The 12,250-nt window shown below is 42.5% G+C and overlaps 1 protein-coding gene across 3 annotated transcripts in view; it reads left to right on the top strand.

Moving 5' to 3' along the window:
• The first annotated feature begins 1,389 nt into the window (after window positions 1-1,389).
• Window positions 1,390-12,250, top strand: part of ano1a (anoctamin 1, calcium activated chloride channel a) — a 29,079-nt gene continuing 18,218 nt past the window's right edge. For 2 of the 3 annotated variants that reach the window (XM_076051797.1, XM_076051789.1), the window contains exons 1-3: window positions 3,273-3,466; window positions 6,959-7,113; window positions 10,722-11,057. In XM_076051797.1, the coding sequence (XP_075907912.1) occupies window positions 3,406-3,466; window positions 6,959-7,113; window positions 10,722-11,057 (552 nt within the window). In that variant the 5' untranslated portion in view covers window positions 3,273-3,405. Of the gene's footprint in view, window positions 1,706-3,272; window positions 3,467-6,958; window positions 7,114-10,721; window positions 11,058-12,250 lie in introns of those variants that run through there. The other variant, XM_076051807.1, reaches the window with a different exon arrangement.

Genomic DNA, 12,250 nt, shown 5'->3' with positions numbered 1-12,250 from the left:
GTGGTTTTGGGTGTGGCATGTAAATCGACACTGGAGGCTACGTCTGGGGTGGGGGCGAGGAACACAATGGGCAGTGGGCTGAATCAAACAGATGGTTTCAGCAGCTCTTACAGACACGACTGGTGTGCCGAGAATTTCCAGTGTCGGCCTGCCACCCATGTCTAAAGTGACACCCATCTGGGAAATAGTTCACAAGCAGCACATGCTGATTTTAAGTTGCCAATGCGGGTGAAGATGCAAGCAGACAGTAAACACAACATAATTCACCGTGTACTGTAGATAGATTCTTTAGAGTGTGCAGCATGTTGACAAAACTCATATCCTTTCAACATAAATTGAATGAAAGATATGAGCTCTGGGTAGCTTGATTTCTTTCCTCCCTGCAAACATTAAAATCAAATAGATTTTGAACCTTTTTTGGGGTTTTTTAAGTACTCTGTTCCATTGACAATATTGACACAACAGGCACACAGTCTGCAGCAAGTTAGACATTGCAGAAATGGAAGAAGAAGTATGAGCATTATAACGATTAGTTGTGTGGAAACAATGGTACTGCACAAATATTATAGATATAAAGAGATATTTATTGGAATTTTAAAAATGATGGCATTTATACTGTGTGATAGGGCGTCCAAATGATAAAATGGAGTGCACTCATATATTTGTTGTCTGCATGACACCGGTGCCCAAAACACTACAAAGGCCTCTCATTCACTAACTCACACACACACACACACACACACACACACATTTACATGCAGCTGCTGCCATTGAAGGCACTGGAAGTCCAGTTTTTTGCAAAATAAAAGCCACATTTCTAAAACTTCAACAAAGTTCAATTGCAGGTGTTTCCATTGAATGGTGTGAAGGTGTAGGTGTTTCCATGACCAGTTTTTTATTGTGACATTTGGGTTTTGCGCAATTCTAGGGGCAATGGAAACACAGCTAGAGTCTTGCCCAAGGACACTTTAACATTGGAACAGCCGCAGCAGGGACTCGAACCGGCAAACCGTCCAATAATTGGTCAGCCAAACAACTCCACCAACTGAACCAACAAATGCAGCAATATCAATACTGTTATTATCTTATATTACTACATTATATTACCATGTATTTTAGTTGATCATAATGAGTCAAGTGTATTTTAAGTTTGGCCAGATTCACGCCACCCCTGCTCTGGAATTCCTTTCTTGTTGATGCAACAGGGTCCTCATTCAGAGATGTGGGTTCATGTGGGAACTCCAACATGTCTGGGCGGTCAGCAACAAGTCATCACATGTATTTGAGAGAGGAATCACCAGAGCTCACCTGGAATTCAGTTGTCCTGATCACTGAAAAAAAAAAAAAAAAAAAAAAAAAACGCACAAAAAAAAAACACGCTCAGGTCATAATAAAAGTGCTACACTCCTACTGGAAATGAAGCCCGTGTGTAGGTCGTCAGCAGTGGCAGCCTGGCAATTCTGGGTTTGTTTCAAACACTTCATTCATTGGCTCCTACCGAGTGAGTGAGTGAGTTGCACAACCCCCATAGTGACTCATCTTCGCTGTTGTGTGGAAGGAGGGACGGTATACCTGAAGAAGACACGGCGAGCACTTCCTCCTCCACCCATTCAGGTGAGGGGGACGATTTACCTGCCTGCTCGATCTACCATTTGTTCATGCTTTGACGACTCATTTCAAACGTCCACTTGTCGCGAAAGAACAGGTAAATACACACATTTACGCCATAAACTGCGCTACCTTTGATAACGTATTTCATCTGTCAGTCCGATAATTAGTCCTGTGTGTGTGTGTGTGTGTGCGTGCGTGTGTGTGTGTGTGTGCGCGCGCGCGCGCGTGTTTGACGCGCGCGTTAAATAGAGCGTTTCAATTACATCGTTGACGGAACTATGTATAAAAAACGAAAAATACTAAATGAAAAAACATAATGGAATAAATATGCTCTTTTACACCTGTATGTCTGTATGACTTGTGTCGGCCAGTAAGATATAATTACACAGTTTATTCTTCAATTGGTTTCCGAATTAGACCCGATTTACCATGAGAATGTGTACATCAGATATCGATTGAGAACTGAAAAGGAGACGACGCACATTCCTACTGTTTTTCCAGTGTGTTTTTATGTAAACACTTAATTGTTATGGTCCCCGGCTGCTGTATTATCAGACGAGTCCGATGATTCTTTGACATTTCGTACCTGGTAAAGTTTAAAAAAACAAAAAAACAAACAAACGAATGAATAGCAGGTGTGATAAGCATTTTATGATTCGACAATAAACTGCGGTTTGTTTATCGGCATCCGCATCCATATACAGTGTAACAGCGCCTTGCTGTGCCGCGGTCTGCCCCACGGTCTAATTCCGTCGCACGAGAGGAGCCCACCACGAGTGGGCGGAACCTGCTCTGCCGTGTAACATTTAGGTTCTGTAGGAAATAAAACATCTGCGTGGACTGTGCCGCTCAATAACACATTTTAATGTGGTGGTAAATGTCATATATAGCCTCGTCGTAAAATCCATCAGCTCGTGTGTGGAAAAACAAAACTGGAAAATGAAAAGCAGGCATTGACGAGAAAGGTTAAACAAGACTAGCAGCTACAAGACAATAATAATAATAATAATAATAATAATAATAATAATAATAATAATAATAATAATAATAATAATAAGCTCTGTGCAGGCAAGAAGGTCTTTTCGGATGAAATAAGGTTTACACCCATTGAATTATAGGTGACGGACATCATATGCAAATGTTGTGTTATGTTTGTATTACACTCAAGAGTGTATTGCACAAACCACAATTGTGATTTGAACAAATGCGATGTTCTTTCAAGCGGTTTGAGTGACATTGCGCGTATGTCTGATGAAAAAACATCAGCGTGGAAACAGAATTGCTTTTTAGCCTGGACTTGAAGGCAACACAATGTGCACGATTTTCACGATGCGTCTGTACGTGTAATCGCGCAGCCGTGTGTGAGCGGATAATATCATTTAGGGAGAGCGCACTGGCATCGCACGACACGAATTTCAGGAATTAATAACCTGATCATTGATGTTTGACATATTAATGTTATGTCAAAACTGAACATTTTTCTGCCTTTATCTTATCAATATTGTCGCATTGGAAACGGAATCATAGAGTGTATTTTTTTTAAACATTTATTCTTCAAATAGCCATCATTTTGGGCAGCAACCTATGTTGCGTGATTTATTCATTTTTTTCTAAAAAAAAAAAAAAAAAAAAAAAAAACAAGAAAAATTACGCATAAGTGATTGGCGTGCGGCGTTTCACTAAGAGCAAAAGACAGGAGGTTGTTGCGTTCAAGCGCCAAACAGGAGCAGATGTTAAGAGCGCTGCCCGACTAGATCTGACCGGCTCGGCGGAGGAGTGCGTTCAATACGGCAGATGGAGCCACAAGTTGATGGAGATGAACCTGTCGGGGGCTTAAATTGTGCGGATGAAACCGGTAAGAACGCTTCGGATTGCGCTTTTTTTTTAAATATATATATTACACTACCTGACCGTCCAACGTTCTCAAGACACATTGGGATGTAATCACAGTGATGCGCGTGCGCGTTGGACGTGTTATAGCGAGGAAACATATTGCTGACGCCGTTTTTGCGCTCGTCAGGTGCCGCGGAGCGATGATCAACGCTCCTAATTGATTTTTGGTGAAGTGCCGCTGCCCCTAAAAGCCACCCAGATGTAGGGAGGAAGACTGACCTCAGATGAATGCGTCTAGATTTGGTGGCGACGGCAACAGTCGTCCGACATCATTTCTGGTTTGGTTCTACCTGAAACAAGTAAAAAAAAAAAAAAAAACAACGCAAAATCAAATTGACGTGAGATTTTATTGTTTTCTGAGATCACGACAATAGTCAGATTTTGTTTTCACCGCCACCATGTGGCCGCGTTGTTTTTCCTCCTCTTGTAAAAGAATGTTGGTAGAGATTTACGGTGAACACGTTGTAATTTGAATGTAATCCAAGAGCCGTGCTGATCGCCACCTGCCGAAGACCTTTGCCAAATATATTGACGCAGATTTTGCGAGCAAGTATGATTATCGAAACAGTGGAGGATTGCAAAGGCAGGCATCAGACATGGATCGGGGGGGGGGAAAAACAAAACATAATACATATCCTAGAATAAGAGAACCATTCCAGATGATGAAACTTCCATTTACATATCAATTAAACAGTAAATTACAAGAATAATATATGGATTATGTATTTGTTTAAATAATGTAGGTTTACATAACACACACATCTGAGAAGGTACACAAGGATAAAACTCTTGGCACTTCTTCTGGACAATCCAAAGAATCATTTTAGAAACTGATATAACATGTCATTCAATTTCATAATAGTTACAATAGAATAAGTGGTTGTAAAACATGAGCGACACGTTATTTGTATAATACCTGTACTATATATCTAAAAAAAGCAAAGACCCCAACAATGCTTTTTCTTTTTTTTTTCTTTTTCTTTTTCTTTTTTTTTTTTTTTTGGATAAACAACAAGTATGGTGCTAAATCTACTAATATAAATATGATTTTAGGGACTTGAGGAACATGTCCACAATTTCTTGTTTAGTGAAACAGCAGGAGCATTATCTCTCTTCCTCTGATGACTGTCGTTCCTTTCTTGTCTGCTCTGTGGATTGAAACAATGTAGGGAAATTTGAATAGGGCTGAGAACAGGAGGAACAACAAAAAGCATGCACTTCATGTCGGAGATGCTTGCTCTCAGTGTCACCTCCTACGCCTTGCTGGCCTACAGTGCAGTCCTCCATGCACTGCCTCAGATGTGAAGAGACCTCTGCTGCCTCTGATCTGTCTGCGAGGTTGAGCCACCAGTGGCACCAGTGCGCCCAAATGGCATGAAAATCTGTGTCACTCTTGTGTTCGAACACACTTCTCACTCCTTTGTAGAGTCCAGAGGTCTGTTTTTTTTTTTTTACATATTTACATACTTGAACTGATCTGGTTTGACACCCCCCCCCCCCCCCCCCTTTGCTGAGAGAGAAACTTACATACTGACTTTTGTTTCCCTAGTTTTTTAACTCAGGTATTATGTGACGGTTGCTTCCTCTAATAGGGCCAGCAGGATGTCTCTAGTTAATTTGCGTTGCACATAGGTTGAGATTATGGTCAGAGAGGCCTAATAGCAGGATACTTTATTTACTCTTATTCTAGCCGACGTCTTTGTGAATGTTAAGCCACGTTCACAGTAGAGGACTTGGGACAAAAGACCTGCGGAGATCTGGCGTAAAAGCTGAGACCAACTCTCACCCTCTGTGAAATTCTGAATTCACTGACACATGCTGGGGGGAAGTCCAAGCTTGAGGCGTTCACTAACTAGTTTGAAAGCAAAAGTGAAATCTATGAAGTGCAGTTTTACTTAGCACTCCTGGGGCCAAATCCACAAAGTGGTGCGGAATCCAGAAAACCTGCACAATTGGGACAATAAAAATTGCATCCTATCAACAGAATTCAGACAAAACTGCACTCAGGTGTTGGTACCAGTGTCACCTGCGTGACTGACATGCCTGGACTTCCTTTGGCTCGTGGCATCAGCCGCAGTAGAAAGACGGAGGCACCGTAACGTTGACGGCGCACAATCGCACACACATCAGAGCAGAGGTTCCCTTTTTGACATCAGATAAATGGAAATTATTCGAAGGTGCAGGTTGCCGGGATCGTTCTCGGCACACAGCCAACCACACGCCTACTCTTAGCCGCACATTGCAGCCAGGCTACCAGACCGCGATTCGCATAGCTGACGCAGTTGTCGGATTCGTGGCAGTTTTTGCGCAGACATACCAATACATAAAAATCTCTTTGTAGATTTGCTGCGAAACTTTTTGATTTTGGGTGGGACCTCTCTGTAAAAAACAAACCAAACAAAAACACTATTTTCCACTATGGTTAATTCTTCGAGGATCTGCCCTCCTGGTGTTCAAGGCAAGTGAGTGCTGTTTAGAGAGCTTTGATGATGGTGTCCTCAGTAGACAGAGACAGTTGGTAGTTATAACTCCTGTTAGCTGGTCGCCACATTCCCTCAGCACTCTGAGCGGCACTGTCAAGTCTGTTGGCTTTCCCAATATCCACTCCCCTCAGTATGGTCCTCACCTCATGTTCCTCCACAGTGAGGGTGCCAATGTTGTGGGCAGGGGGGTGGGGGGGGGGTGGGGGTGGAAAAGCAGTTCAATCCTTTTGCTAATGCAGTGTGAACATTAGCAGGTTGGTGGATTTATAATTAGTGGCTTCAGGTGCTGGATTTCTTGCTATACCTGTCTTGAATTGCTGTTCATGTAATGAATATGAATAATGAATGTGTCTCTCAGTAAGGGGCCTTTCTTTTTCATCCATGGCTTTTGATTGGGGTCGATTCGACTGTACTAATCCACGTACAGCGTAGTTCTCCAAGTCCTGATGTTTCAAGATGTCTCCGTCAGAGTACTCCTGTAGCTGGCCAAAAGAAACTTCAATCAATCAATTAATCAATCAACTTTTAGATCAGCGTGGTTGAAGTCATTATAATGTCAGCAGTCTCAGGACAGGCGACTTTCTGGTTTTCTCGTGTTTATTTTTTGCCGAATATAATAATACCCTTTTGTAGGACTCAAGACAGGCACAGAGAGTGTTGTGGGCCCCATCACACATCCTCTATACTGAGTTCGAGCTCCTACATTCTGGCTCCTACATCGGTGGGTGTGTGCTATAACTCTCAGTGCTTCACTTGTTTCTTAGCTGGTGTCTTTTCAGTGTTTGAAGATGGTGTTTATTCTAGTGGGTTTGCCCCTGGTGGGCTTTGTGTACGTTGTCGTGTGAGTGACAGGTGTGCTGTTTGTCATGGATTTCGGTGAGATCGTTGTTTTCATTTTTCAGGTGTGTACGTAGTCTGTTAAAGGATCTTTATGTTGCGATCCTAACCAACTGCATTCTTTTCTGTCTCAGGTTCTCCTCCTTCTGCTTATGCCAACTCAGGCAGCCAGCTGCAGGAGAAGCACACAACGATGACACGAAGAACTGACAGCTATCTTCCAGTCCCAGGGGAAGAAAAAAACCTGGATTTGGATTTCATCTCCAAAGCCAAGAGCGGAGAGTCCATGGTGAGAAATTGTGTCCTTGTTATTTTCCGAAAAATGCAATGATGCAAGCGAAGTATTGGATTTTTTTTTTTTTTTTTCTATTTCCAATTTATTTATGTTTGAGAAAGTCTCTACAGTGCTCTTTGAACCCTCCCCAGAGGATGTTTAGCATTTTGGACTTGGACGTATCAGTCAATATTCATTGCTGTGTTGTTCATTATTTTCCACTTTATCCCAATTTATTCAACTATGTGTTAGGCATTCAGTCAAACAGATGCACACATGTTTTGACATTTGGCAACCTAAATAAAATGACCCAACAGGCTTTTAGTTTGAAATGTATAATGTATAGGTATTGGTCAGTGTAGAGTCATCTTATCACAATTACAATATGAATCAATAAAACATGTATAGTGGCCCTATAGAGGGAGACATCACCATCTAAATCTCAACTGTCTGTAGAACATACATACATGCTGCATATCAGTAAAACATTCCCCCTTTTAGACCAGCCATGCCATTTCATATCATTGCCACATTAAATGTTTGATGCAAAGCAGCAGGGTTGGTTGAGAGAGCTTCGCTCTCGTTAGTGGGACTCAACGGTGGCTGAGCTTCAGGCATTTCTGTTGTACAGCATTCAGACTCATACTGGAACTCCACGACTCCACACAGGGGAGATGATCACTCATCACTCACTGCTCAGTACTCTGAGCTGCACTATATGGAAACATATGGCCCATCACTTTGTCGACTGTTGCACCTTTATGTTCCATTTTTTCCTTCAGTTATTCAGCGCACAATTAATTAAGATTGCATGGCTTTTTATTTCAGTGCATGCATCTCCTAATTGTATCTTAGCTCACTTTTAACTGTGGGTGCTGGTGGGAAATGTGAATTTCCCCTCCAGGTATTAAGTATCTATCTATCTGATCACATACCAGTGGAAAATTGCGACACTGAGAGATAATACAATTTAATAAAAGCAAAATTTCATGGAAGAATGTTAGCGGGCAAGCAGGCAGGCACACGCACAGACACACACATTGACACACAATGACACACAATTCTAGTCCGATCCTGGTATCAACTTCGTGGGTGCAAAACAGTTCTGGCGGAATTGTACTCTTCTGGACAAGCAAAGCAAAGTTTGCTGCTAAACATGGAACTGACTGGACCTGGGAAATCAATGAGTCTCCACATTGAAATGGGGCCGCTGAAGCCACAGTACAGATCACTCAGTGGGTGCTATAGAGTTTTGGGAAAGGAACAGACCTCAGCGTCAGAGAATTCCTGACAGTCCTCCAATTAGCAGCCAACCTCGCCAATGAACGCCCCATCATTGTTCAGAGTGTGGAGGACAAACTGGAGTAAATCACACCAAACTCTCTGGCCTGGTGGTGGAGCTTTGCAGAGCTGGGATTTGGGAGCGCAAGAACAAGAGTAAATACAATCCAAAGTCGCCACGCTTCTGGAAGTCATGGAGACAGCTTGCTAGTACGGACTTGTTAGTGCGAAACATGTGGCACACAACATAAAGAAAGGTCACTGTTGGAGACTTGTTCCAGCTGCGAGGGTCGTCAGTGTTCAAGTCTCTCCATGCGTGTTTCAGCTAACAATTCAAATCAAACTGTCAAACTCCAAAGGCTCCAAAGGCTCAGCATAAGAAGCAGTGAAGTGCAAAGTGACATCAGACGCCTCGTTGTCCTCCATCCAATAGAAGAGCAGGGCCAGAGGCACCACTAGGGAGATGGGGGTGTTTGGGGGACAGCTTAGGGAACCTTGGGGGATACTTAGATTCAAGGTCATACCCTAAGGCCATAGCATCCCTCTGAGGCTGTGCAATCTTCCCTGGGACCCACAGAAAGATGGAGTTGACGAAGATGGGTTCACTACGGCAATGCGCGAACACCTGAAACGCAGACACCCCGGAGCCGCTGCGTCATCACGCACCATACAGAGGAGTTCACAAATAACGTTGAGTATAGTGATAACGATAATCAATCATCAGCCTATGACACAAGTACATAACAGGTTTTGTTGCACGTCGGAAAATCATGGTAGAAGCTTGCTTAGCAAACGATGGTTCACCGAGATTAGTCGACAACAAAAATAATTGCTAGTTGCAGCTCTACACGCCTCCTCAGCCAGACGCTGATTGTGCCACTGCCGGCACAGGAAACCATGTACACAGGCACCAGCGACCGCTCAGCTCGCCCACGCGGGGCCTTTCCGCTGTTCTCGAGCTTCCACCCTTGAGGAGGATTAGTAACCACCTGAGCTGGGAGGGTCGGCATTGTGTGTGCACACCAGTGAGCCGACAGATGCTTTTCATGGGAGCATTGTGCAAGAAAAAAAAAGGACTTAGAAGACTTTAAAAGGACTGCTGGTAAGCATTCGGGTTGGTGCTTGTCTCTCAGGTTTCAGGATGTCAAGACCTGATGGTGTGAAAGTGAATTGAATTGTTTGTCACTGGATGTCTCAATCATCTGTTGACTTAAAATCTGATTGTATGATTTGTGGAAATTCACTGATAAAATATTTTAATTAAAAAGTTAAGTTGAAAAAAGACTTGATTGATTACAGATGTTTTTTGTCCCATTTATGGTATGTGGGCCTCTGAGAAAACAGTGCAAATACAAGTAAAACCATTAATCTGTGTTCTGTACAATCTGTAAACTCTAAAACATATAATTTAAACACCTAAGGAAGTTAAAAAAAATGAGTAATTGAGACTGAATTTAATATAATTTTATTTGATAAAATAAGTTTGCTTGTGTTAAAGTGGCAGGTGTATCAATTTTGTTGAGTTCTGTTATGTGATATTTATCTGTGTTGTGCAATTGTTGTTACACTACCATTCTAGTTTTGGATGCCGTTTTTTTTTTTCTGATTATCAAAGGTTTTTCACCTGGGCTCGTTGTGCAATAAAGGGTCAGTGGGAAAATTCACACTGACACGACACTTTTACGATAACCATTCAAAAATATTTAACACAATAGTAAAACACAGGGGCCATATGATTCTCTGAAAACACCATACTTTTGTGAGGTTTGGAATCCACGACTTTTACACCGTGAAATTTAATTTAATGTCAATCCATTTGACCTGAAGAAACTAATGTAAAGTGGCTGTGCTACTAAAAGCTGTTGCACAACAGTTATTAAGTGAACACTGTGGCCATGCCTGCATACCTGCATCATTTGAATATTTCTCCTCTTCTCCTCTTGTTTGCCTTATTTGCTCTATTCTTTACCATGTTTATTTATATTTATCAACTATGTCTCCCCAGTCCCCTGCTCCCACAGGCTCCGCATTTCTCCCACTCAGGCGCTGCCTGCGTGCAACACCTAGTCAGCGCGATCGCAGTGGCGCCTGCACAACACAGAGCACAGGGGTGCAAATTCCCCACACAGACACAATGATGTAACACCACTGATTGACACAGCATGCAAATAAACAAGTTTCACAGTGTTGTATAATATACTTATTTATTTATTTATCTGTCAATGCTAACGTGCGAGCTTGCCCATAATGCACAGGTCATAAACCGCCACCGGTGGTCACTATTTGCTAATTTCAGACTAAATTGCAATTGCTTGTCTCTTTTTTTCTGTCTTGTTTCATAGCCCATGAAAACTCTTTCGGGTGACAACTCATTGAAGCAACAGCAAGGCCCATACTTCTCGGACGGACAGCGGCGGGTGGACTATGTGCTGGCGTATCAAATCCGCAAATCCAACAGCGTACGTCCAGAGAAGGACCAGGATGGCAACTTTGTCAGACGTCTTCGGCGGAGTCTCAGCATGAGATCCAGTAGAGCTCCACTTACGCCAAAAGAGGACCCTGAAATTGCCGCTCAAGACCAGCAGGTTGACTACCATGAGGATGATAAGCGCTTCAGGCGTGAAGAGTTCGAGGAAAACCTCCTGGAGATGGGACTAGAGCTGGAAAAGGATGATGAGGTGAGACGGCCCAATCATGCCCTGACATATTGATGATGTGATATTTGGAAATGCCCTCTTAAAATGTTTCAGTTAAAAAGGTTTAGTCAAAAAGACTTATTGATTACTATTGATTTATTAGTTCTTTGTTGAATTGATTTGGGCTCGTTAGCTTGCAGTTGATGAAGGTCACACCGGTTCACAAGCCCATCCACCTCAGATCCGTGGCGGCTGCAATTGGCATTCGATTTTTGGCAGACTGAGTATTACTGTGTCACCTAACTATTGGTCTGCTGGTGCAGTCATGAGTGCAGGGTGTAAAAAGAAAGGTGAACTGACAGAAGCTGAGCCCTGAGGGAGCACTGCATTATTTAAATGTCTTAGCAAAGAGTTAAATAGTTTCATTTCACCAGCCGAGGTCTGTTTAACAAAAAGGAGTGGTGCCAATTGAGATGGAAAGAGTTCATATCCAACTCAGACAGTTACTCAGAGGAGTAAAAAAGTATATTGTATTAACACTATTCCCCAGCTTTCGTGTTCTTGGAAGTCATAGGCTCTTCCTCTGTCTCCTCACTCGGCCATTTCCCTTGCACTAAGAAATTTTCCAAAGTTGTTTGTTTTGACTCATTTTCCTAGCTCGGGGGTTTAATTTTACTGATTACATAACTCGTGACCAAAATGAGCACCTTGAAGATTTGAGCCATTAGACAAATGAAATGGAGAGAATCCAATATTTCTTTCAAAATAAAACATCATTCAGACTCAGATCATAGTTAATTATTCTTTCTGATGTGGCCCTAAAGTAGCCCCTACCTGATCATGCCAATGACAGCATAAGATTTTGCTAAATGGAAGTCAGCGTGAGGTTTCGCACCCTCCGTGCCAAAGTGGGAGAAAAAAACACCGCTGTTATTTCCCTGTGAAGAATGATTCATATTTAAGTGGCTTTTAAACCTAACATTTTCTTCACACAACAGCCGAAAGACATTTATTACAAAGGACAGAGCACCTTAACACACTGACACACCTATTGCAACACCCTCATGAAAGCCCAGAAAACCATAGTAACCACCAAGCAACGAACTAGTAACTATCTGCAACAAGTAGCAACTACCGAGCAATGCCTTAGAAATCACGACTAAAAACTGCTGCCAAGCAATGGACTAGTGACCACCTGCTCCATGTCTGGTGGGGGGGGGTCCTTATCTGTATTT

This window comes from Nelusetta ayraudi, unplaced genomic scaffold, assembly GCF_046127955.1.
Source record: "Nelusetta ayraudi isolate G7.1 ecotype Tasmania unplaced genomic scaffold, CSIRO-AGI_Nayr_v1 ptg000005l, whole genome shotgun sequence".
NCBI lineage: Eukaryota > Metazoa > Chordata > Actinopteri > Tetraodontiformes > Monacanthidae > Nelusetta > Nelusetta ayraudi.
Note: the sequence above shows the minus strand (reverse complement) of the source record. Positions and strands in the feature narration are given on the sequence as shown.